This window comes from Acartia tonsa, chromosome 5 (assembly GCF_053477335.1).
Source record: "Acartia tonsa isolate MP-2025a chromosome 5, ASM5347733v1, whole genome shotgun sequence".
NCBI classification, from domain to species: domain Eukaryota; kingdom Metazoa; phylum Arthropoda; class Copepoda; order Calanoida; family Acartiidae; genus Acartia; species Acartia tonsa.
In genome coordinates, this window is record NC_137264.1 from 4,657,498 (window position 1) to 4,685,308 (window position 27,811).

Here is a 27,811-nt window from a genome sequence, read left to right on the forward strand (position 1 = left end):
CTTCTGAAATGTAAATAAACAACTTTTTATCAATATTACCATTTATATGAGTTTATTATGTGTAAATTCGATAGCCGAATCAAAAGGTTACTACTTTGTCCATGAAACATTTTTTTTCTTAAAATTAAATTTAAGAAATGTAAAAATGTATTCATAGGTATACAACAAAGATTTATTTGTAATTCAATGAGATCTTTGTGCGTCTTTGATTAGGAGAATATTTAAGACATGCATTTTTATTATTCATTTCATAATGAAGATTTATATTTTTATAAAATGTTGGATTAATTTTAAAAGCAATGATATTTATTTTTGGCTTAAATCGATCAAAAATTAATAAAAGTTAAAAAAATATTAACATTTGGGACAATTATCATATATTTAATAAAATGAAATGACGCAAGCTACGCTAATTTTACAGTGACGCAATTTTGGGAGTTTTCAGAAAAAAAAAATTTAATTAACTTTAATTAGAATGTTACTACATATATACACGCACAAATACAACGTACATAAACACACTATTTTTTACACAGACGTTTAAATTACATTTTTAATGTCACTTATTCATTATTATGATAAATGTATATAAACCTGATAATCATTAAATATGAATTATTATGGTTAACTTAATTGAACAAATAGTTGAGACGTCTTGAAGAAGTTTACCAATTTTTTCAAGTGGTGGTTTTTACAAGCAATAGCAGACTTGTTATTATTGGGTATTTTTTGTAGGGTGTTAAGAACTTTACTTCTGTAAAATATATTTCCATTAGTTTACTTTTAGTATTTAAACATTTTTTGGGTTCAAACTTAGATTTCAATATATTTTTTTTTAATATCTACAAAACTACTTTGAATTGGTGACCCCGCATGAAATTGAAAGGAGGACTTATTGATCTGCAAGGTTGCGTGATTATTTGGGTGAGGATAGATAGATAGAAGCTGTTTGGTGGATTTTTATATCAATAATATAACTTTTTATAATAAAACTTATTATTAATAATCACTAGCTTTGCATGTTTGCATTAGTTTATTTGAAATTTTATTACGATACTTCTTTTTTGAGGGGATTATTTTTCCCGAAAAAAAATTTATCCGATGTAAAAGACGACATTTGTGAACATACTGCAATTAAACGGGGCATTTGCGCCTTGTAAACAAAATATTTTGATGACGCAGAAATGGAGGAATATTTTTATCAACTTTGGGCGTTTTTTAAGCCAAATCCCACATAGTTATTTAAAATATGAATTCTTTAACCATAAAAAGATAAAATTAATTAACGTTTGTTAGTTTTAAGACTTTATTTTTCTCTTATTCAAAAAAAAGACATGCAAAATAAGGATAGAATTTTATAATTTATTTGTGTTAGGTTTGTTATAAATATTTGTATGACTTACGTTTTAAAGCTAAAAAAGATTTAATTACTTATATTCAAATAATTGATAATAGTGCGTCTGTGGTTATGAAAACTAATTAATATGAATTTTGAGAGGATTTTTATGTTTGAAGAATTTCTATCATTGGATTCAGCAACAGGTGTAAAATTTTGTGTAGCAAAGAGAATGAAGACACGTACGCTGAAATTTTAGATTAAAAGGGTTATAAAAAGATTTATTTAATGTACATTTCTAATTTTATTTTAATAACGACCTGTTTTGTATTTATTAGAACATAACTATAATTTTAGTACTATTTTTATATACTAAGGTGTACATTATATATTAGCGCCCATCGCTGCCTTTAGGATAATGTGACTTAAAAAAAGTTTCAGGTATAGGTAATTGATCTTAAATGATGTTTTTCAGAACTTGAAAGTCAAGCAATAAAAATGGAAACCAGTGCGAAGGAGCCGCCCAAAAAATCTCCCCACAAAATCATCCTAGAACTTGGCCAAAGTGTTACACAACAAAATAATAGACTTTCTTGTAACATTTGTGGTAAAGATTTCGATGGTCAATATAAATTGAAAAGGCATATGCAATCACATACGGGAATCAAAGGAAAATACTCGTTTGATTATAGAATGAGAATACTACAAAGAAGCTACCTAAATATTTTTTTTAAATTACAATTTAATTTAGTTCAATCAGCTGTCAAACTATTTTTTGTCTAATGTTTGTTTCAATTCTTTAAAATAATATTCAGTAGGTAATACAACGAGTGTTAAAATCAGATTTTGTGTGCAATACATGTGGAAAAGGCTTCGCTGAGCAATACAAGCTGAAAAGACACTTGGTGAGCCACCCTGAGAGCGATCAGCTACATCAAATGCTTTCTTCAACAGCCCTGCCTTCTTCGCCTAAAGGATTTCCTTGTGATACCTGCGGTAAAGTCTTCCCAGAACAGTATAAACTTAAAAGACATTTGTTAACACACGCCAACAATGTTGAAGTGAAGCAAACATTGGCACTGTTAACAGGGATTAAAACACATTCATGTGAAAAATGCGGGAAAAGTTTTACTGAACAGGCTAAACTAAAGCGCCACATGTTGACTCATTCAAGTGAACAGCCGTCCGTTTCTGTCATTGAAAAAAGTGATATTTCTACAAATAGTGACTTTGTAATTAGATTAAATTCAGCTACTACTCTTACAAGAGTTAAACCCAAGAACCAAACCGTAGTTAAAGAAGATGAAAATTCTAACGACGACATTATAGAAGTGACGAGAGTTGTTCCTGCTTTGGAAAATCCGCAAACTACAGAGCTTGTTGCAAATGCTGCCCAAGAAGGACAAACCATGAATGATTTTTCGTGCAATATTTGTGGCAAAGAGTTTGATGGTATGTATAAACTTAATCGCCACTTAGTCACGCATACTGGCATTAAAAATTTCAATTGTGAAACGTGTGGCAAATCGTTCTCTGAAGCATATAAGCTGCGCCGCCATTTGTTGGTTCATGCTGGCATTAAAATGTTTCCATGTGATTTGTGTGAAAAGTCTTACACGAGAAACGATCACTTGAAACGCCACAAGCATGAGCAACACTTTCAAAATTTTACTTGTGAAGTTTGTTCTCAAGAATTTGATGACAAAAGGGCGTTGAGTAATCACAGACGAATTCATAATCCTCAAGCATTAAAAGATGCAAATAAACCACGAACTCCAGAAAAGCCAAAAGGCTACCCTTGCCCATTGTGTAAAATCGAATATCCCGATATTGAAACCTGCCACGCTCACATGAAATCTTTGGAACACGGCTGGAAAAACGTGCATACATGTGAGGTTTGCCACAAAAGTTTCTTGCGAAAATGTCACCTCAATGTGCACGAAAAAATACATAGTGATAACCGTCCTTTTGGTTGCTCTGAATGCGGCCGTAAATTTTACAGATCTGACCATTTGAAGGCTCACTTGAAAACACACACAAATGATTTCAATTTAAATGGAGAAATCAGCTATAATATGACCGCAGCTATGGCGGGTTCGGATCCGAGTTCTGATGGAGATTCTAGCAACCATCATCAAGGCATCTTTATTTACCATTTTAATATTTTTTCTATCTGGGTTTTCTGCTTAATACACAAATATCCTTTGCTTTTTATGACTTTTTAGAATGGCATATTTCATTAACCTTAATTTTTGGGCTTGTTTGTTCCAAATAAGTTTTGACAGGGTTTTGACATAAAGATATTGTGGTTCCAGGATTGTATGTTGGTCATCAGATAGAAGATGAAGATAACTATGAAGGAGAGGAAGAGGATGGCGTAGAAATGGATGATAATCTTATCGACTTCATTGATGAGCTTTGTGAACAAGAAATCAAGGAGTTTGATGATAACGAGAGCAACGAAGATATGCAAAACAGGTAATCTTAATCTATGTTATAATTAGGGATGGCAATCAGCCGAATTTTTTTGGTCGGATTCTTGCAACAATCCGCCCAAATAAAGGGAATTAAACCGCGGATTCGTGTTTATTTACGGATTGTTGATTCTAGCAATATTTTTAAAGGTCATTTTATGAATTTAAAAAATCTAGCCCCTACAGCGGCCATTTTCTAACCTTTACTTAACCTAACTTTACATAATAAGCATGAAAAAGCTACTGTGAAAATAAAATACTATCAAACTTTGAATGTTGCTCACTATTTTACTTGTAGATAAAAAACAATAAAATAAGTTTTTGGTAATTGTCTGCCACATTTTAAATAATTTTTTCAAGTGCTATACATACATATACACAGTGATTCAGAAAAAACTGCGTTTTCCGTTTTTCTGACACAACCAGAAGGAATACAGAAAAAATTATTATATGTCCTTGTTCTCTGTAAAAAAGTAAATCAAATTTATAAAAGGTGTTTTTCATTATCACTAAAAATGCGGCCTCTATGATAGGTACATAGTTTCAAAAAATGCTTTATGTTAAAAATGTTGTGCAAGAAAAATTAAAATAACTCTTGTTGTTGTTGTTGTTGTATTGGCTGCTCATAGTCCATATTCGTGTCCAGGTTGTCATCAGTAGGTGGGGGAGGGGAGGCTTATGGAGGGGGCTCTGGAGGGGGGCGTTGAAGAGAAGGGAGGCTGGTGAAACTGGGGTGTGATGATAGGAAGGCAGCTACGAGGGTGGGATTTTGCCAGAGGTCAATGGGATTTAGGTTGGTGGGGTTATTAGGGCAGGAAAAGAGGTGTTGGACTGTTTCAGGGGTAGGATTGTTGGGGCAGGATGGGCAGTTGGGTGAAAGAGAAGCGTTGATGGAATGCAGGTAACTTTGGAGCTTAGGACAATAATTGGATCTTAATTGGGAGAGGATGGTTCTGTAGTGCCTAGGAAGTTGGATCTCAGAGGGGTTGATGTTGGGAGGGGCATGATTAAGGACAGGATTAGGGGGGTAGGAGTTGATGGCTTGGGTAACTGCAGAGGTGTGGAGTCGGGAGATGGTGGATTTGTAATTTGCAGGGAGGAGAGTGTTGTCAGGGGTGAGAAAAGGTTGGAGATTCGGGAGGAACTCTTATATTATGTATAAAAAAAAACCTTTTTCAATATTAATTTAGATAAAGGTCTAAGAAAAGTACTATGGTGAGTTTTAAAGATGAAATGCTTTTTAGCTCCCCACAAAGTTAAAGGTGTTAAATATTTAGAATCTGTTGAATAAAAACTTTAATGAATAAAGTCATCTTTTTAGACTGGCAGAAATATTTTACTAGAAATAAATCTACCTAAAAAATACAAAATAATAAACGAAAAAGTCATTACACACACTTTTTGAAATCTTTATGCTCTAAAATGCGCCGTTGTTTAAGAGATTTTACAAAACACATTTTCTAACTTCAATGTATTTTTTTACAGAGAACAAGGACCCATAATTTTTTTTTCTGTATTCCTTCTGGTTGTGTCAGAAAATCGAAAAACGCAGTTTTCTGAATCACCCTGTACATATTGTCATTTTTCCAGGGATAATTCAGAAGCAGACCAAGAAGACCAACACGAGGACGAGAATAGTGATGCAACTGAAGATAATAATGAAGGCAGGGGAAAAGATATAAGTAAAACAAAGTAAAAAGATAGCTTTATTAGCTTAGATTTCTATTATGTTTAAGGATCGACAAGGATGACAACATTCATAAAACGCAGATAATAAAAATTCAATGTAAAGTAGTGAAATATATAAGATTTTGTTGGTTCGTTGTTAGATAGTGTTTAATTGTCACAATTATTACATTAAAAACCTAAACAGAAGATTGATCCTATCATGCAAAAACTCTCAGAACACTAAGCAAAAAATAAACATTTTCAAACATTCTGAACTTATTAGGGCTGCGTGTTTTTATATTTTCTAGATATACAATACATGCTATATTATGAATATTGACATTTCAAATCAACTGGATATATTTCACAATTGTATATACATATACATATATTAACTTATTCTTATTTCCAATTGAAGGAATTGTTGAGATAAACGACCAAGAAGAAATGGAAGATTATGATTGATGTCTTGTTCATTACAGAAAGACAGATCAAATCTGGCACAGATTGTCAACCATCAAATTATATATTATTAGTTTTGATTAAATATTTAGAGCATGTGTTAATAGGTTTATTCTAATTAGAAGAGGAAAGGAATTCATCAGTGGAAATTAAATCAAAGCAAATCAACAAACACAAATGATTCAAATCTTTTAAAATCAATTGTAACGCAATTTTCCTTTAGTTTTTTTCAATGTGAAAAATGATACATACTAATAATGAAGATTTTTTCTTTTGCAAAACTATATTTTGTTACATTTTACTGCTTGTAGTTTTTGGAAACATTTTTTTTATTGTAATGTTGATTTTAAAACATGGTTTAATTGTTACAAAATCTTTGAAAATGTAATATTATTTTGCTTTTCACATTAAGAAGTAATTTATACAAAACAAAGATAGTCCAACACATAGTCTACATAGAAATCATAGTATGTATGTATTAATGTATATATTATATCCAACTTTTGTCTTTTTAACCTTTTTTTTTCTTCTCAATAGAACAATCAAATAAAATAAGCCTTTTGCATATTAGAATATTAGATTTCGTAACCAAGGAATGAAAGACTCTACAGAAATATCTTTACTTTTAACATTTTTATCATTAGAAACTTCAAAAGAGGACTAGGCACAAATGAGAGTTGGTAATATAAGCACCTTCAAACAGTAATGCCAAGCATTTTTTATTAATATATTCTGCTGGTAAGGTTTTTAAATCATGTGCTTTAGATCGTATAAAATCAGCTTTGGTAACAAAATTCCTCAAATATTTTAAATTTTTTTTTTAATATTACTCATATATCTGGGAAGCTATAAAGTAATAGCTTTATGTGATGTTTCTTATTGTCCTTTAGATATTGATTTACGGATATCAACAATGATCTTGATCGCCCTTGTTTTGTAAAAAAAAATTCTAATCAGTTGAAGGGTCTAAATTTACTGTAAAATATTGTTGCCGTTTTGAGACTGTTATAAATGTTTAAATGTTTATTTTGAGTTTCTGCAAATGAAAAAAACTCCAGTGCCTTACTACCCAGGGACACAGGGTTTGGACAACAAAAGATATATTAGTCTTCCCCACATTTCTACGTTCCTAGAGTAGCTTATTCCGTTTGTAAAAAAGCATTAATCCTAACTCTCCTGTCGAAAAACATAAAAATAAATTTGCGAAATTTTCAAAACTATTTCAAAAAAATTTCATTTGGGACTAATGTTAGGTACTATTATTCCGTGAGAGAATGTCTTATATTTCATTCTGAAAAAAAATATACCTACTAATTCTCTTTGATAAATATTTTTTTTAAATTTCAAAAGTAGAACCTTAGATTTTTCATTCGGGGCAAGATTAATATATCTTTCGTTGACCTGTACCTGTGTTCCTCCATATTTTTAGATTGATATTGTATAAAATTAAAAACATTTGTTTGTATGAATTTTGAATTTATAATTTGTTAATTATTTTGATAAGTCAAAGGGGGGGGGGGGGTTCTGACACATTTGCGTAAACCTGGTATAAAAGCTTTATCATTGGACTTTTATACCAGGTTTACGCAAATGTGTCAGAACTTCCCCCCTCCCCCCTTGTTTTAAATAACCAGGGATCTTAATGGATAAGACATTGGACGATAAATTGATAAACATTCTCAAATGGTACCTCTTTTGTAGAATAAGTTATTGTTTGATTTGAAAGTTTAAAACTATTATTTTTGTTCTCACCAATCAAAATTCATTAGAAAGTACCCAAAGGTTATGAGCCAGCGAATACGAAGACGTGATTATAAAACTTCGGGTACCTAAGAAATTTACAGTCCAATGTCCCTTTCCTTCCTGGAAATAACCATTACATTTTTTATTTTTTTTTCTATCATCATATTCAAAACTGTTGAGGTAGGTAGTAAATATTGATAGATTTTTTTTCGAAAATCTTTCTGTGAAAGATTTTCTGTTTGATTTACAATCAAAATATTACAACAGCTTTTGGCAGATCGCAATCAAATGTAGTATTTTAAGTATAATTTAATTCTTTATTGTTAAAAATATTTGAAACTTTAAAACATAAGTAGGTAAAAAATGCAATTAAAGAGCAATGACAAATTATTTGTTTTTTAAATCAAATTAAATTAAGTAGATATAAATTGCATTGCTTTAATACAAAATAGAATTATGTCTTGTCCTTAAGATCTCTGTAACAATAATGCTCTGCTTTACCGGAAAAATACCTGTTGGTAATCCCATTATTAAAAGTTATTTTCATTTAGAGTGGAACACCACATCCTTCTCATACTCCCTAGCTCCCCACAACCCCCAAAAATATGACCCTCAGGCTAGGGGCGAAGCACTAGTTGTTGGTTTTTTTTAACTAAAATGAGCTTAAATTATGCTTATACAATTTGTTAAATCATTTGTTCCAAAACTCTTCTATTAAATGTTAATCAGTGATTTTATGTTATCTTGTCAATTTAAACAATTTTTTGTATATATATTACATTATTCATTTATTAATCTAGTTTACTCTTGTTTATATATTTAATTCATGTCACTTCTATGTTCTTTTGGATTTTATAGAAATTCTACAAAAACTGGATTATATCCACTAACTGCACCCAAGACCCCGCAGTTTTTCTAAACCTTGCTCTACCCTAACCACTAAGTGGGGCTAACCTAACCTTAAAATTACTTAACCTAACTTAGCCTAGCTAAATGGCTAGTTTGCATAATGGGTGCAATCCCGTATAGGTTTAATCAATTTCACTTCTTTACCGAAGAACGTTATTTTTGGTTTCAACTTTTCTCTGAATTGAAAAATCCCCTAATAAAATTTTTCAGCACTGGTATGGCGTAATATTTCAATAAAGAGATGAAAATAGTTAATGTTTCTTGTATGTAATATGTAAATTCTTTAATACTTTTCAGATACAAATATGTAGAGCTCATCTTAATAAAGGTTTGAATTTAATTTCAGAATATTACTTTTTTCAGATGATTTAATACCCTAACTTGTATAGATACTCTATAACGAGGGTATAGTATTTATGTTCGGCCTATCTATGTTGGAGATGTTATTTTAATGGACTCCTACAGTTTTCACTCGTATACAACTTGGTCTTTCTTTTTAATCTTACCTAAGGATTTTTAGTAGCGAAGTTACTCTATAATTCACTTTGTCCGTCAGTCCGTAACGCTATGGGGGAAATGGGATTTACTCAGCTCCTATAAAAGATAGAATGCTAAATTTTTTGACAACATTCCCATCATTAAGGAGCACAATTATATATAAAACATCGATGGCGGTAGGACCGCTTTTTAGCAGGTTTTAGGCTATTTTTGTATTTTTCACATTTTTCTCCATATCTTCAGTGTTTATAGTGCGATTTTCAAAAAATTTTCAGTTATAGATATCTAAATTAAATTTCCTGTCCTTTAAAGAAAACAACTATGACGGTCAGACTGCCTTTCAGCAGGTTTTAGGCTATTTTTGTATTTTTCACATTTTTCTCCATATCTTTGGTGTTTATGGTCCGATTTCCAAAATTTTTTTAGTTATAGATATCAAAATTAAATTTCCTGTCCTTTAAAGAAAACAACTATGACGGTCAGACTGCCTTTAAGCAGGTTTTATGCTATTTTTGTATGTTTCAAATTTTTCTCCATATCCGTGGTGTTTATGGTCCGATTTCCAAATTTTTTTAAGTTAAGGATTTAAAAATTAAATTTCCTGTCGTTTTAAGAAAACAAGCATGGCGATCAGACTGCCTTTTAGCAGGTTTTTGCTATTTTTATATGTTTTACATATTTCCCCATATCTTTGGTGTTTTTGATCCAATTTTAAAACTTTTTTGGGATATAGGTATCAAAATAATTTTTCCCATTGTTATGAGCATCTTTTATGTAATTAACTTTGACCGTCATCATATACAAAATAAAACAGGGTTTCGTGTTTATTTTCTCCAATAAATCAATTAATAAATACACTTTAAATCTACTTGTACGTATTACCATCCATGATTTTATTTTTTGTGCTTCGCTACTTATGGATGTTGTCATCCTTGTTAATTTGTTATTATTCTGTAACAGATTTATAGACAATAGAATATTTCAAATGTCATATATATTTAGAATTGTCCTTTTTTTGGAATTGAGATATTTTGAATTGCTTTTGTAATATAACGCACCTAACAAAGTACGCGTCTTAAGCAGGGCACTACATCATTTCTTTTAGTGCCGGCTACGTTTCCAAGGGTGAATGTATAACAAAGGCCGAAAGTAAAAAGGATAGATTTATGGCTTTAAATGGTTTTAGGCTAATTTTTCTGCTCCCTCTTTCCATTCCGTATACAGATACTCTAGGGGCGCAGTTATCTATAAATGTGAAATTTTTTTAGAATGGATACAATCAAAAAGGAGCCAAATAGTAGTGAATTTTTCTGCAATTTTTGCGAAAAATCCTTCAACAAAAAGATTAAACTTGAAATACACAGGTAGGGTTTGGTTATATAGACACTAACTGATACAGAAAAGGATTGAATATGATTAGAAAGGAAATGGGGATATTAAAAGCACACTACCAGGGATGATTTAATTATAAACTACAAAATTGGTGCTATTTAATGAAATCCCCCCTCTTCTCTCTCTGGGGGGATCTATCCTTAAGGGATACTATACCTCTATACATTGTCTTACAAAATTGAACTACTGAGTAAAATAAATATTTGGTTTTAAATCTCAGTGTTCAACAATAAATTCTTAATCTAAATAGTTTAATTAATCCAAATCCAACTTAAAAATTCCCCTAGCCTATTGCAAAACCTACAAATTAGATTTTTAAATTGTTATTTTTCTTAATAATAGCTTTTAGCACAATGTAACCAACCTAATTCTAGTCGTATCCACACTGGTGAGAAGCCATATGTTTGTAGTACATGCAGTGCAAGATTTGCATTCAGAATTAATCTGAGAAAACACATTGACACCTTCGGTCATGCTGCCAACTTTATTTTACCAAAAGATTTGGCGATCAATGATGAAACTGGAACTAAAACAGAAACGGATTCGAAGGTAATTTTTTGAAATTTTTTATTAAGAACTTTTTATAATTCTAATTTAATCTACAAGTCTTTCTCCCTCGTCTTCCCAAAAAAAACAATGTCTTGCATAATCTATCTCTGTCCACTTTATACCCATATAACACTGAATATCTATTTTTTGAAGTAGAGTGATCATGTTCTTAACCATTTTTTATAGGGCCTTCTATTCAGTTGTTTATGGAGTTCTGACTTTGTCAAATAATTAAATATTTTTTTGATATTTAGGCTGACGTCAACAAATTTTCCTGCAATTACTGTGACAAATCTTACCCAAGAAAAGCTTTTCTTAGCAATCACTTAAAAATACACAAGATAAAAAAAGAGAAACTTGGAGGCCAAACAAATGAGAATGGGACAGTCGCTAAAGAGAAAATCCATTTTTGTAAAGTGTGCGGGAAAAGTTTCAGGAATATTTAGAATGTTTTTGTTGTCTTAAAAACTGCACTTTTTAATGGGGGATTTTATTAAATACACCTCTTTTTTATTAGGAGATCTACTCTTTAACAAGTGTTAGTCCAAGTCCATAACTCCTCCGTTATTGAAAATATATTGTGTTTAACAAGTTTCTACTATCATTATTTTATTTCTAACCATTTATTGTTAAAACATAACTACCCTTTTTATCTACATTAGAAACTATTAACTTTTTACCATTCATCTATAATTTAAATAGTTGGTGCTTTCCCTCACAGTGGCTGTAAAACACTGAATCATCCTTAGGTATTTTTTTTTGATAAATTGAAAAAAAGGGAGGATGTAGTCAATTTCATTCATGCAGTACCTACCAAATATAACAAAACCCAGGTAAGTAATTAAAAAAATAAACAAAAAATATCCGATTACCCCTCGAATATTATATTTTAATTTGTTCAAAATATATGAGGGGAGGGGGGTTCTGTGGTCCACTAGGCCGTTTGAGGGAAACTGCTAGGTATATAGAAATTAACATTCTAAAAAAACATACAGATTTAAAAGAAACCTAGCAAGACACGAAGTTGTTCATACCAATAGTCAACAAAACGTCGAAAGAAATATCCAAACAGATCAACAAAATGTTGAAATTAGACAAACGCGGCAAGCCAGTTTTCAAACAGATTCTGATGAAACAAAAAACACAACAAATATCAAAACAAACGAAAATGCGCAAGATCCTAAATTATTAAATCCACAAAATGATCCTGATAACTCTATGCGTCTAATTTTATGTGCTATATGCAATAAGACATTTAAACTAAGAATACAGTTGAAGAGACACATGATGCAAGTTCATAACAAACCTTCAGGTAAGATTTGACTTCATATAAAACTTTCTTTCTTAATTTTTAAAAATCTACAGGAATAAGACAATGGACAATAAATTGATGTAACATCTCAACTGATAATAGTAAAAAATACCCTTTCTGTAGATTAAGAAAACTAAGATAGAAAGTTTGGCCACTACTAATTTGAGACTAAACAATTAAAATTCAATAAGAGTACCTAATTCTTCTGAGTAAATGAATAAGATAACGTGGATAAAAAACTTCGGGTACCAGTGTGATTTACAGTTAAATGTTCCTTCTTTCCTTGAAAATTTGCAAGTTATTATCTAACATGAGGTTTAGACATTCGGTAAAATTTTAAGGTCCCAAATCGTCAAAATCCTTTCGGTTGACGGGCGGATGACGCGCGGCTGCCGATCCCTTTTAATTACTAATTACAATTTAATATTTTAGACTCGTCCATGTCACAAATTGAAAACCCAGTCCTGGTAGAATCTAGTCCAGCTATACAAAATCTATTCAAATGCCCACGTTGTGATAGATCTTTTCCACTGAAGAGAAACCTGTACAGACACCTGACAACTAGTCATGGGGAGTCGTATAAGAAGACGACCACTGGCCCAGGTTTATAGAATATTTAAACATACTGTTTTTGTTGAAGCGCTTAAACTCTACTCATTTCCGTCGTCGCTAGTTTACCTGTATGTCTTGTACTCAAAGATTATTATGTGATTTCTCATGAGCTTGAGTCAAAAAATGTCTTATAGAGGAAAAAATTTGGACTATCATTCAGAAAAAAATTAGTTTTATACCTACCTACCTATTGAATTTGATTTCTATAAGAAATCTTAATACTTGCTTTAGACAACGTTAGGAAAAAGCATTTGATTTAAGTAAAATGGAGTAGTATGAAATGCTCGATTGTCCAAAATAAATGGCCATTCTTTTCTCGCGTATTTTCAAACCGTTCTTAATAAGCACATTTTACTAAACGCTAACACAACTTTACGGAAAATACGCGAAAAAAATGACCCTCTTAATTCTACTTTTCTTCACATTTGTATAAACCAGTGTTGTGGATCCGCATTGATTGTATGCGGATCCGGATCCTCCAAATTTGGTCAGTGCGGATCCGGATCTGGATCCTTGACAATAAAAATAAAATCACCAAATTTTTCAAAAAATATTTATTCCTTAATCTCGAAGTCAAAAATACAAATTTTTGAGTCTGAACCTAAACCTTAAAGATTGGCTCTCATCACGAGAATGTCTTTGTAAGTGACTATTTTATATAAAGGGATAGTTCTACGAAGTGTATTTAAAGAGTTAAGGTACTTAGAGTAGTGAACTTTTATATGTCTTAGTAGAATATATTAGGCATTGGATGGATATGATTGTATGTTAAAGAATTTTTAACATTGACCAGACCAAACTTTTTTTATTTGACAATATCTAAAAAAAGTTAAAGTGATTTGCCACATATATTACATGAGAATGGTCTATTTTTTTCCAAATATGTATAGCCAAAACACCAAAATCAGAGAATCTTTTTCCACATATTTCACAGGAGTTATAAAAAAATTGAACAGGGGTTCCCCTTAGGACAAGTTACTTAAAAAGCATAAAAAATAACGTCCGATTCATTATAGGACAGGTTTTCTATAGATTCTTTTTAAAAAAATAAAAAAACCGTCCGGTTTACTTACACATTATCTCACGCGGAAATACCAACTAACCATACAACATATATATATATATATTATATATATAAAGACCATTCTCATGTAATATATGTTGCAAATCACTAACTTCTTTAGATATTGTCAAATAAAAAAATTTCGGTCAGGTCAATGTTAAAATTATTTATCACAATCATATCTATCCAATGCCTAATATATTCTACTAAGACATATAAAAAGATCACTACTCTAAGTACTATACTAAATGTTATATTATTATATTGTTGTTATGTGTATTTTGTTGTATAAAAAGTTTGAAGTTCTATTAACTAGTAAATGCTATGCAAAGTTGTATTTATGACACAAAAGTTTTTGCCATATATAACATGCAACGAAGTTGAAAATAAAATGAAAAACTCATTTTTTTAGGAAAATCCCTGGTCAAATCTTTTAATTTTAATCAATAACTTTATATTATGCACTACTACGTTATATAAAATAGAAAAAACTTACAGTTCACTATTTTTTTTTAAATGCACTTCGTGAAACTATCCCTTTAGGTAGATTTTTCCATAAATTTATACCCAAGGATCCGGATCCGGATCCTTGGACTCAAAAAGATGCGGATCCGGATCCGGATCCACAACTCTGGTATAAAATATTTGCTTATTTTTCAAGAAATTTTTACAACATCATTATTACCTTCCTCTTATGTATATATTTTCTATGTGTAGGTTTAACAATATCCTACTCTGTAAAATCGGACGCCAGAGTAAAGAAAGGCAAATGGAAGATTAGGATCAACAAAAATCCAAACAAAAGCTACACATGTGATGTATGCAATGTAGTAATTGTAGGGGGCAAAGCTTTTAGAAGACATTGTAAGATACATATAAGCACAGACCAAGGAATGTGTATTTTTTTATTTATATTGTTAAAGGAAAATTAGTCTTCATTTTGGGTGTCTGTCCAAACGTTCATCATACGAATAGTCCTATATTTAGGAGTAACTATCATAAAATCTTTCCAATTTTCTTATCAATACCTCGATGCCCTTACGGCCATTTTATACTTTATAGTGATTTTTATGACGTTTTTGCCAGGTGTTTAAGGCATAGTATTTCTATTGTTGAGTTAATAAAAAAAGACCTTCTAACTATCTTATGTTACATCAATACACATTTCTCATAGTTGAAACACAATCTGAAAGCCATCCTATAATGCCTTCAACAAACAAAGAAATTACAGAAGAAAATCTTGAAACTAAAGAAATCTTTGAAAATAGAGAACAAGTGAAGATTGTTAATGAATATTCTGGGCATAACTTTGATTGTTATGTTAGTATTAAGAATATATCACTGCGCCCCTTCCTTAATTGGGTTGTTAGACGAGAAGAACATTTGGCATCAGGTTTGAATTAATATTCATATTTTTACATTTTAAACTACATACCTAACTAGGTACCTACTATGTTTTTTTCTTTAAAATATTATAATATGATAATCATGCCTTTGTTAATTATGCACATTTTGTAAGACTCATATTTAAGCTAGCCAGCATCACTTAATAGTAATACCAATTATAAATTGAAGGTTACTCTTGTAATTTATGCTGACAATTTTTCTGAAATGGTAGCTTTATCTATCACAAATTACCAACACATTTGCCTGGTTAAAGATTAACACGAAGATTTTTTAAAAAAGATAATAAACATATTTCAATTTTTTTAAGGTTTACCAGCGAGGGAATGTAAAGAGTTTGATCCTCCTTCTGAAATGAAAAAGTCAGATACACCTACCAATAACGAGGTTGTAACAGATTTTAAAACCAATGATAACTCTGAAATGATTCAAATGAAAGAGATAGAATCAATTCAACATTTTAGGAATGATTGAAGTTTTATTTATATCCTCTTTTTTTTCACTGTATATTATTTATGACTAAGGTCTGTGTGTACGTTTGTATTTCGATCCTAATGACGGATAGTCAATTAGATATACCTGATAAATATAGCTTCTTTGCTTGTTGTTTTAAAAGTACCTAGACAAAATGTTTTTTTTTTTGTAATTTATTGACAATAACAGCAAGAACTTACGTATTTTCTATTAAATATGTTGCCAGTTAATTTTTTCTTAATGATGCGTGTTACTTCTGAAAATAGTTGTCCTAGATTTTTAAGAAGTTAATAAAGAAATTTGTAATAAAACTTCATCTATCTTAGAAGTGACACTTTGGATACAACAGAAAATACTAAGATACACCCAGTAAATACGGATAAAGAAGAAATTAACAAAAAAGAATACTCGTGCAAAGTATGCCAAAAAATATTCTTCCTTTTGCCTGACTTGTTAAGCCATGAAAAACAGCATTCAGCAGAAAAAACCTACACTTGCAATATTTGTCTTATGGTTTTCAAATATCCCGCAATGATTTTGCACCACGTAAAAACAGTACACAACATCAGACCTTTTAAGTGTGATCACTGCAGCTTATCATTTAACAAAAGAGGTCTCTTAAAGACACATATTATTAAGGAGCATAATATTTTAAAACCAAAGTTAAAACCTGTATTGTTAAATTATCAAACAGGAAGCGTTGACTCCACAAAACCTTATGAAGCTAAGGAAATGTCAACAACTGAACATTTAGCAAATAGAAATCCTTATAAATGTGCCAAATGTTCCCAAAGCTTTAGGAAACGAAAGTTTTTTAATCATCATGTTAAAAATTGTGGTCTTTCAAATCAACACGAAAGTATTACTGTCCCAAATGAGTCTCCAATTCAAGAAAACAACGATGATAGTAATACTAATATTATGTCCAATGATAATACTGTAAAACAAGATTTTATATTTTTTGAAAACATGAACATGAATTGTTTTGTTAATATTGATACAATCAAAATCAAATCTGTTAGTCAGGATCATGATATTGATATTCAAAATGTCATTAGTGGAACAGCTGATACAGAAGAGAACAGCATTGTATATGACGATGACTTAAATGATGACTCTTTTGACAATGTAGAAAATGTTGAAAGCTTTGATTCAAACATAGAAGAGTATAAATGCTCAAATTGTCCTATGATCTTTAAACAATTCAGTGATCTTTTCATCCATCTGAAAAATGTGCACAAACTCAAACCATATTCATGTCCTATGTGCACTCTAAGGTTTAACAGAAAGAAGAATCTTGATAAACACATAGAGCAGGATCATGAAGAAGGTGTGAAAACTGAAAAAATTAACCAAGAATTGTCTCCAACCTCGCTTAAATTGAACAAACGTAATTTGTACAAATGTACTTTATGCATTGGATCATTTAGCCAAAGCACTTTCCTTGAGCTCCATATGAAATCTCATTCAGAGGCCGAAAAGAATGCTTTAAGCTCCAAAGATGGACCAAATCAAACTTCTGAAAATGAACTGCAAATTGAAAGGATTGTCCAAGAAAACAGTAAAGAGCAGAAAACACCATTTAAATGTGATATATGCAGCAAAAATTTTACACATATGCGATCGTGCACAAAACACATGCGAATTCACACAAGACCAAAACCTTTTAAATGTCCGCACTGCCCACACAGAGCTTTCTCCAGTGATTGGATACTTATCCACATAAGAGAGGTGCACAACATTGATCCATTTCAGTGCTTAAAATGCGACAAGGGTCATGACAAAAAAATGGACTTATTAATTCACCTGAAAGCCATTCACAGTGAAAATTATCCGGTAACAATGTCTATAGATGATATGTTTAGAGATCAGACTTTAGACAATTCTTCTCAAAGTGCAGGAAATGAAACAAGACACGATGAGAAAAATATGATTGCAGTGAATGAAATTTCAAGTGTTGCAAAATATGAGTGTCGTATATGCTACAAAAAGTTTGCAACTAATCAACAACTAGAAAACCATTCAAATATTCATACTGGACATAAACCATATAAATGCCCGAAGTGTGCATACAGAACTGTGAATAGTAATAATGTGCTAAGTCATTTGAGGAGAAAACACAATGTCAAACCTTTTAAGTGCTCAACTTGTTATGCAGAATTCGATTTTAAAGAAGATTTATTAGATCATTTACAAGTACAACATGGCATTGAAAATCCCTTTGTTAAATCAGTCGCAAAATCGTTCATGGATCCGACATACAGGCGTGATATGAATATGCCAATTAAAGAAAAGGCCACCAATGAAGACTATAAAGATAATTCAAAATACTGGTGCCATGTGTGCAATAAAAACTTTCAATCTAGAGCTGCTCTGGAAAATCACACGCGAGTCCACACTGGTGAAAAACCATTTAAATGCACTCATTGTGATTTCAGAGGTTCTCTTAGCATCAATATTTTGCAACATTTATTGCAACAACACAATGTAAAACCTTTTAAATGTTCCGAATGTGATGCTGTATTTAAATCAAACCGTGCTCTTAAGGATCATTTGATTGAAATACACAATGTTAAGAAACCTAAAGTGAAGTCTTATGATGATATGTTTAGAGACAAATCCTATAACAGTAAACAACAATTTGAAGAAGTATTTAAGCAGCTACAAAATTATAAATGCTCTAATTGTCCAAGAACCTTCAACGATCTGGAAAATTTGCTACCTCATCTAAAGAATGATCACAATGTCAAATTAATGCACAAGTGTCCAAAATGTAGTGATAGCTTTAATCTAAAGGCATCTTTGATAGATCACCTGAAAATGATTCACAATGTGGAACATCCAATTGTATCCAAAGGAACATTTGATAAATTATTTAAGAATGATATTGTCCCAAGTACTCAAATGAATAATGGGGCCGAAAATGGAAGCTATAAAACAAATGTAGTTGAGGTTGCACATGAGTATGAAAATCAATTCATTGAAAGAGTTAATAGAAGGCCTAGCAAGCATCAATGTCATATATGCAACAAAGTTCTCGCATCCAGTGCGCATTTTAAAATTCACTTACGAGTGCACACGGGTGAGCGACCATATAAATGCACTAAATGTCCCAATTCCTATACCTACACACAACAACTACTTGATCATCTGGTGCAAGATCATGGGGACAGACCATTTGCATGTGATAAATGTGAAAAGAAATTCTACTTTAGAAATACTCTGATTGATCACTTGAAAATGGATCATCAGGATGAAAATCCAAAGTTAGAAACTGTTAGTGATATGCTGTTAAGAGGAACAGAATCTGGAAAAGAAATGGCTGCACAATCAAATAATACTACTTCCAGAATGGCTACAGTAGACAGTCGTGAGTCAGATCCAGATGAAATCATAATTGATGATACCCCAATTTTTACAGAGTCCAACACTTATTCTATTTTCAATGATCAACAAGGTCAGTTTACTTTCTTTTAACATTTTGTCTCTTAATATTTTACCATTTACATATATTGTTTTTTTCACCATTGAAACCATTGAGAAAATATTGTCTAATCTCTGAAAGACAGCTAGAGTCTTTAAAAATATATTTATGACAATAGAGCATCTGCTCTATTATTTTATTCCGTACTTCCTGGAGGTTCTATGGTGGAATGGTAGCGCTGTGAATCGATTGAAAATTCATTTTTTAATTTATTCAAGAAGCATTTTAAAACAACAATCTTAAATTCCTGGTGAGTATTTCCTTGACCAATAAGCATCTACTCTATGGAATCGTCTGATCAGCTATGGTCTTGATGTTTTTATTTCTATTTAGAAGAAAACGCACCAGTTGAAAGCAATAGCCAGTCCTTATCCGAGTATCAGTGTAACATATGCTATAAGTCATTTGGCTCCACGCACTACTTGGAGATACACAAGAGAATCCACACGAATGAGAAGCCCTACAAGTGTGGAAGGTGTTCCTTGGCATTTCACCAATCAAGTGCTTTTCTAATTCATATTAGGAGTGTACAGTTTACCTTTGTATAAAGTAATTTTTTTTCCAACTAGCATCTACGCCCCTAGGGGTATCCAGGGGCAAAGGAGGGAACAGTGTGAGGTGGAGGGAGTTAACCGTACACAATTAATTCTAGTTAAAAAAGAAAAGTAAAAAAAAATTCTGGGGCAAGTTTTTTTCTTGGGTGGTTTATCTTGGGAGGTTGATGGTACTCTTCTCAAAAATAGTAGTAAACCTTCCATTGGACATTTGAGAACCATTACTGCAATGAACTATATCAGTTCAGCGGTTAGCGAGATCCTTCGCTACACACATAGACATCCTGTTACTTTTATATAAGGATTTAACATGAAAAAAAATACCTAGCATGTCTTCTCTCTGTCTGTAGGACTCTAGACTATATTCTTTTAATGCAAACTTTAGGATTATTTATAAATTGTCACACATAAATCAGGAAGGTGCATAAGATAAAACCTTTTATTTGTGAGGTTTGTGGAAGAAAATTCAACTTGCGAAGGAACCTGGTGGCGCACTTGAAAACAGACCATCAGAAATTTGATTTTAAGGTAATAGCTGTGTGTGTATTATATCCAATAATATAAAGGGATAAAACAATGAACGGAAAATTTATGTAAAGACCCAATAAGGAATAAAAATACTTTTCTGTACATTAAATTATTGGTAAAAGTTTGGATAATGTTACCAACCAATCATTAATAGTCCATCAAATTAGAGAAAATGTTATTGTTCATATTTAGACTTTGGGTACAAGTATACATTCTTTACTATATAGTTCACTGCCAAATGTTCCCAGAGTAGGTATGTAAAATTAAAAGAATGGAATATAGATTTCATTAACTACCTAGTCATTACTGAAAAGTTTTTAGTATTAGAAAAAAGGAACAAGTATATCAAATGAGTTGTTCAATTTTTAATGTTGTGTTTTAAGTAAATTGGAAGGGGCAGTTAGAAATTAATGTTTGTGCAGTAAGATCGTGTAAATGGCTGGACCGATCGGTCCACAATTTTGTTTAGTGCTGTTTGATAGGAGGGGGGGGGGGGTATTAAGCTCCCCTTAGAGTTATGACATCTTACTTTACTCCTTCTTTAATCTGTTATAATCTGTTATTGAGGCCTCTAAGGGCGATTTCTCTTGGGGGGGGGGGGTGGTACCCTCCCCCAAAATAGTTTTAAACCTTCCCAGGAACTATGAGAAGCTGCATTTTAAAGGAGGACCATATCGGTTCAGTGGTTTTCGAGATCCTTCGTTACTTAATATCATAGGATGTAGTTAAGTACAATAAACATTAATGTATAAACTGTAGTTGAAGTTTTTCTTTTCTTTTTAGATAAAAACAGTTGATGATATGTTTAAATGGAAAGAAGACTCTTTGAACCAATTTACTGGGATTACCATGCCTTCAAATGATGACTTGGCAATAAATTCAAATAGAGAAAGCTTTAATCAAGTTACCATCCCTAATATCTATTATTCCTGTAAATTTTGTCCCCTCAAATTCAATACAAAAGCCCAGATGAACTTTCATTTGAAGAAAAGACATTCCACGATAAGGCCAACAAATTTATTCACTATAGAAGAGACCGCAGTAAGCTCAAGCTCCCAAGATACCCTAATAAACAAATGTCCATATTGCCCCAAGACATGCAAACTCAAAATTGCCCTGGTTAACCACATCAAGCAAAAGCACATGGCTACTATGTCAAGAAATATTAAGATGTACAGGCCTAGGGGCAGGCCTAGAAAGAATTTGCACGACCAGAATGGATCCGGATTTCTTATTCAGCAGTCTGCAACCACTAAATCTCAAAATGGTGCCCAAGCTGGAAATACTCAGCTGAAGGGCAAACGAGGTCGTGGAAGGCCAAGAAAAAGTGATTATGTCATGAATCCAGACGGTACAAGAACTATTATTCTGAAGAAATCACATTCTCAAAATATAGAAAGTGTTAATGAAGTGGAAGAATTTCATAGAATAGGCAAGGATACATCTTTGAAATAAGTTTACAATGATGAAAAGAAATGTCACTTTTAAAAGTTAAAAAGTTAATTAATATACACTAGATTCCAGAAGCTACATGATATTCTTTTAATGGATCCCTTAGTCTGCATGGAATTATATTAATCAAAAAAAATATGCCCTATAAATGTAGTTTAAACTATTAAACAGGAAAAAAATATGGTTCACTAAATTCATGTTAAAATACATTTCGTGCAACTAGGTACCACTTAAATGAACGTATTATCCACTATGAAATATGTTTAAAGTATTAAAATTCAGCTTAAACTAACAACAAAATTAATTCGATAAATTCACGAAACCTATACTTTATTTTCAGCTGTCGTTGGGAACAACACTTAATAAAATTGACGACCTCTTTATCTGCCCCCCAAATATTATTTCATACTTATTTCACTTGTTGGCTATACTTTATTCCTGATTAAAATCAAAGATATATTTTACCAGATCTCCCGGATGATGAAAGCTACCCCCTGTATGATGGCTGGGACAATAATGGTGAAGCATACAACAATGATAATGATGGTGATGACCAGGAACGGGACGTATTGGCTGTGGATTGGGAAAGTGTCGTTCTAGATGAGAGCAGGAATATTTTACACATTGTTATTGTATCAGTGTGGATTCTTTAAAAAATTGCCTCACTAATCGAAAAATCATAGAAGGGTTATTAGCATAAGATTTTATTTAATTTTTGTAGATTTTTTGGATCTACTGCAGTTCATGGTAAAATATTGCTGGTAACGAATGCTTCCTGGTTACTGGCAATATTACAAGAATCCTGGGTCCAGCAGCACTCATATTTCCCTAAATCCCAGGTTCCTGTTAGCTGGCAATCTGCACATTTTCCAGGTTACCAGGAATGACAGAAGATTACTGGCTTACAGAATTTTTTACCCCATACCCTTTTTCACAATTTCTTAGGGGGTAAAGCAATGCTTAAAAAGGGACAGTGGCTTCCAATGCTGTGAAACTAGCTGTAATTACTTTATATACATACTTAAAAGAGGTAGGAGAAAGGGGTTGGGGATCTTCACCTACAAATTTAACTGCTTTTATTTTAATTTCGCTTTCGCGCCAAAATTTGAATGGCATCCATCAAAAGTGCCCAACGACCTAACAATCAATACCGCCTCTTTATTTTTATGATAAATTAAAAAGATAGTCTTTATTTTAATCGTATTTGCAAATTTAATTTTGTTATCGTCTAATAATAAAGAGATTTTAATTGGTAGATATTTCATTTAGGAGAAAGTATGTAAGTTCCATCTTGGAAATGAAGGTCGCTAGGAAGTCCATGATAATATATACGTCTTTATTTCTCACCCTTATTAAAAAAAAACGTAGTTGCAATTTAACAAGTATGACCACATCCATAAAAGCGAAGCTCTAGAGTGTCAGAACTGAATAATCAGAATAAAAATGTATAAAAGACGATACAAAATTGTCAGTAATTTCTTGAAAGCTGATTAAATACAAGATAATGTTTAATGGCATACTTACTTTTTTAGGACTTGATTATAAAGATGTTTCGCATATAACATTGTACTTAGTTGTCATATGAATCAGTATTAAAAAAAATTAGATTAATCGGATAATAAAAACTTGCTGTTTAAAAAAGTTAAAAACTTGTTAAAAATGGACGTACGGAGATTCTAGTAATGACGGTGGTACCTAACTACATGCCTAAATCAACGATAGCCATCTGTTCTGGACAGACGTACGGACGGATGGACTCACCTAATTATAGAAAAGCTTCGCTATTAAAAATGGGTAATCACGGTTATTACAAAAGGGTAAGCACTTTATTAAAAAGCTAGGGGAAAGTTGAAAGGGAAAAGTTAGGGGAAAGGCAAACTATCGCAACATATAAATATTGGCAATTCTAAACAACCACTCACAGTCAAATACAGGATAGGAAATAGGAAACATCACCAGCCATGCCGCCACAAAGTTTGTCCGTACATTAAAATATGTCAATAGGAGAAGAAGGAGGGGGGGGGGAGTTAGATAAATTCTTAGCACATTTATATTATTTTATATAATAGTTTAGATAAAAATTAAAGTTTACAGAACTAATCATTTTATTATCCCCGGAGATCCATGGATATCCTTTAATAAAGAAACATGATGTCTGTTTTTTTAGCTGTACCGAAGGATCTCGCTAACCACTGAACCGATCGGGTTCTCCTTAACAGGAAAACTTTTCATAGGTCCCGGGACGGTTTATAACTATTAGTTTGGGGGAGGGTACCAGAGAAATCACAGAATGCTTTTTTTTCGTACAGACTTAAACGCAACATAGACAAATTATATAAAAACGGGTTTTTGGGATTTAACTCCCACCTCTTCAAGTGCCCCTAGAGGCCTGTAGGGGGCTTAGCCGTAAGTTTATGAAAATTTAAAAATCAATTTGTTTATAGTATATGTAAAGACATTATGTCCATTTGATTTACTTTTTATTACAGCCTTACAGTAAAATATTCAGAAATAAAATTTATTTTGAAATTAGCTTTTCGATATTGTTAGCAATGCCTACTATAATTAAAGCAATAGTCGATGGAATGTCTACAATTTTACACAAGAATATTTACTAGAATATAAAAATTAAAAGGTTAAATCTTTTCAAACCTAATTTAAGCAATCTTCTCAAATATTTATAAACATGGACTTAAGGGCCAATTGTACAGTAAATTCGAAGCTGTCAAATCACAAAAGCAAATGACTGAATGAAACAAATTTATTTATATGACCCTTTTTTCATATCCATACCCAATTAGTACAGAGTAGGATCTACCCCCCCCCCCCCCCTCCCATTACCAAAACCCTTACCATTGGTCTTTCAGACAAACATGCCAAAATAGCCGCTTCGAGTAGCGTGCTATCAACCTCTATTTGTGGGGTAAGTGTGATAAAAGGGTAATGGGAATTAAAAAGGGAAATATTGCTTTTTAACAGGAATATTTCAAACCTGCCAGAGTCCAGGAATGTGCATAAATTGCCAGCAACCAGGAAAGTTAAACATTGGTGGCTCTAGAAATATTTCTTGTTATGCTAGATCCAGGATTCTTGGAATATTGCTAGGAAACAGGAAGCATTCGTTACCAGCAATGTTTTACCATGAACTGCAGTAGATCCGATTTTTTTATGTGATTTTGGAGGATTTTTCACGAAAACAATTTTGCCCCACTACCTACTGGTCCTGTGGTGGTTTTAGGCTATTTTCTTGAAGGGCGGGACCCCCTCAACCCCCCCAAAAACAAAAAAATCCCCCCCCCCCTATTTTTTTTGCAGGAGATTTCCTTGGTCCTTTTTTTTTGCAGAAGAATTTTTTGCGAAGCCGCTAATATAAGTATATTACAAGATAAAGAAAATTCAAAATAGTAAAAGTATTTCTATGGGAGGGGGGAGATTTCCTCTCAAAAAAATAGATGAAAACCTTCCCTGTACCTATAAGAAGCTTCACTGTAAAGGAGAACCATATCGGTTTAGTGGTTAGCGAGATCCTTCGCTACAGACAAAAATAGTCATATTGTAAGTTTTTCTAGTGTAGAATATTATGAATTTAACAGTGATGAAGAAGCTAAAAGATCCATGGACTCTGTTTCTATACAAGAGTTTGCTAATTGTAATGAAAACCAAATTGAAAATATCTCCAGCCAGTTTCATCATGTTGAAATACCACAAACTCTTATCAAAGGAACATTATGATTTTTGAATTGTCTAATTATGAACTTTCCCTCATGTTTTCCCTCAAAAGTGCCTAGCGAGCACAAAACACCCTATTCCTTGTTTATAAAATGAATCTATATGGGTGGGATATTTTTTATGCTCAAACTTGGTGGGAGCTATAATCATGCGGGGACTATACCATTAGGGCCCTAACCCTTCGGTACTACCCTTACCTAACACAAGTAAAAAACAAATATTTACTATGAAAGGCAGAAAATAATGATTACAACAATGATAACAGAAATGATTAGTTTTTTTGAGTTTATGTGCATTTTTATAATTTCTTATCTTGATCCCTAATACATCGTAATTGACGGACAGACAGACAAAGTCAATAATAGAATTTTTGTTTATTTGTCTTTAGAATCTTAACATGAAATGGTTAGACATGTTTCTTTAACAGCAACCGATATATTTGAAAATCATATGCATTTTAACAGAGGAAAATTCGACCGTTGATAACCAAGACCTGAACAATGTTGAAGAATCAAATCATCAAATTAATCAAGTTGTGATTAAACGAGAGTTAAATATGTCAAGGTGATAATTATGTATGAAATTAAAATTAACATCTAAATAGGAATTTACGGGGGGAAATATTCAATACTACAAAACTAGCATTTCTTTTTTTTTGGGGGGGGGGGGGGGCAACGTTTTTTAGTTCTTCACACCTTCATACCTCTTTCTACTCCTTGAAAGTCGTTTAAGAGGATGTAAATATACACACCGCCTCCCAAGATATTTCGGTTGGAAGGGGGGGGGGGATTATTTTTATCGCTCTGATCACTTTTTAAGGCTGCTTAGAATTTCTGGTCAGTTTTTGTATTCTACTATTAATCGCCAAGTGCCCTATTACTTGTTTGCTCCTATATCTAAAATACAAAGTAGTACGATGTCTGTCTGTTTGTCTGTCTGTCTGTCTTAAGCTTAAGATCTCAGTAACCACTGAACCGATTGGGCTTTCCTCTTCAGGGAATATACCTACTGGTCCTGGGATAGTTGTAAGCTATTTCCTTAAGGGGTGGGACACACCTCCCTTCCAATTTTTTTTTAATTCCCCCCCCCTAAAAAAATTTTTTTTTTAATTTTTTCTTTTTAAATCTAAAATATGAAAAATAAGGTTCATCAAACCTCTTGGGGTGAAGCCCCTAACGGCTAGGGGCGAAGCCGCTAGTTAAATTATTATTATTATTTTTAGCATGATGAGATTTGTGAACGAGACAGAAGAAGAGAATGATAATGAAGTTACAAATGCTGCAACTAATGATACCACTGGCATCGACCTTGATTACGAACACTTGAATTAGGGACAAGAGTTCTGAATATTCAAATTAAATAAGTTTTGGGCAAAATACAAATATTTTTTTAATTTTGTGATATTTATTTTAATCTAATGGCTTTGTCCATTAAAGTGTAATTTTCTTTAGTTCTGTAAATTTTCTGTGATTAAGTAAAAAAGGGTTAGACAGTTTTTTCATGAATTTAATCTATATTTCATATTTTGATATTTGATTCTCACTATTATTGGCAATAGATCTTTTTCTACTATTTCAGTTGCTGATATTATCCTAAAAATGTATGGAAATTATTGTAAAATGCAATCAATGATTTTGAGAATATATCTTTATTTTCCATTTATCTTTGTAACACTAAAGGGTGGGGGGGGGGGGGGCGGGGGGTTAGGCTGAGTTTTTTTGGCTTTATAAGGGGGTGGGCACATTTTATACCCCCTGCGCGCCCGTTGTTTTTGGATTGTTTTTTATATTGGCCCAGTAACCCTTGCCAATGTCTACTAATGTGAAATTCCAAAATCGACCCACCCTAATGTAGAAATAGTATTACCAAGTTTATGTATTTGAAATGTTTATAATTTTTGTACCTCTCTTATACTTTGAAGCATTTATCATTTCAAACTTTTTTAACAATAATATATTTCAAGGTTTCGTTATAGAAATCAAGATGTTTGGGCTATTATTAACATTTTATTTGATACTATAGCAAAATTGGAAGTGTTTATAGAAAAAACCTTTTCTACAATTCGTTGGTTGGTAGATTTATAACCTTGCTTTTCGATAATTTTTTCAAACAATAATATTTGAACTATTCTCGTTTTGTATTCTTTATCTACCATGTTTTTTACCTGT

At 32.1% G+C, this 27,811-nt stretch overlaps 3 protein-coding genes across 4 annotated transcripts; all 3 read left to right on the forward strand.

The window, feature by feature from the left end:
• Positions 1-2,183: 2,183 nt before the first annotated feature.
• Positions 2,184-6,516, forward strand: LOC145318569 (uncharacterized). Its single transcript, XM_080159939.1, has 4 exons — positions 2,184-3,475; positions 3,652-3,814; positions 5,401-5,474; positions 5,897-6,516. The coding sequence occupies exons 1-4, from the start codon at positions 2,275-2,277 to the stop codon at positions 5,941-5,943; spliced, it is 1,485 nt and encodes a 494-aa protein (XP_080016065.1). The 5' UTR covers positions 2,184-2,274; the 3' UTR covers positions 5,944-6,516.
• A 2,371-nt stretch (positions 6,517-8,887) lies between these two features.
• Positions 8,888-15,112, forward strand: LOC145319902 (uncharacterized). Its single transcript, XM_080162304.1, has 8 exons — positions 8,888-8,920; positions 10,359-10,454; positions 10,857-11,031; positions 11,286-11,464; positions 12,024-12,343; positions 12,776-12,946; positions 14,736-14,915; positions 15,105-15,112. Exons 2-8 carry the CDS (start codon positions 10,360-10,362, stop codon positions 15,110-15,112), a joined length of 1,128 nt encoding a protein of 375 aa, XP_080018430.1. The 5' UTR covers positions 8,888-8,920; position 10,359.
• An 84-nt stretch (positions 15,113-15,196) lies between these two features.
• On the forward strand, positions 15,197-27,281 carry LOC145318570 (uncharacterized). 2 transcript variants are annotated; one of them, XM_080159940.1, is made up of 10 exons: positions 15,197-15,411; positions 15,733-15,882; positions 16,219-19,353; positions 19,714-19,907; positions 20,355-20,462; positions 21,246-21,894; positions 22,383-22,521; positions 25,505-25,633; positions 26,106-26,207; positions 26,866-27,281. In XM_080159940.1, the coding sequence occupies exons 1-10, from the start codon at positions 15,222-15,224 to the stop codon at positions 26,972-26,974; spliced, it is 4,905 nt and encodes a 1,634-aa protein (XP_080016066.1). In that variant the 5' UTR covers positions 15,197-15,221; the 3' UTR covers positions 26,975-27,281. The 2 variants fall into 2 exon arrangements, with proteins under 2 accessions (XP_080016066.1, XP_080016067.1); XM_080159941.1 differs by having other exon boundaries at positions 19,717-19,907.
• Positions 27,282-27,811: the final 530 nt, after the last annotated feature.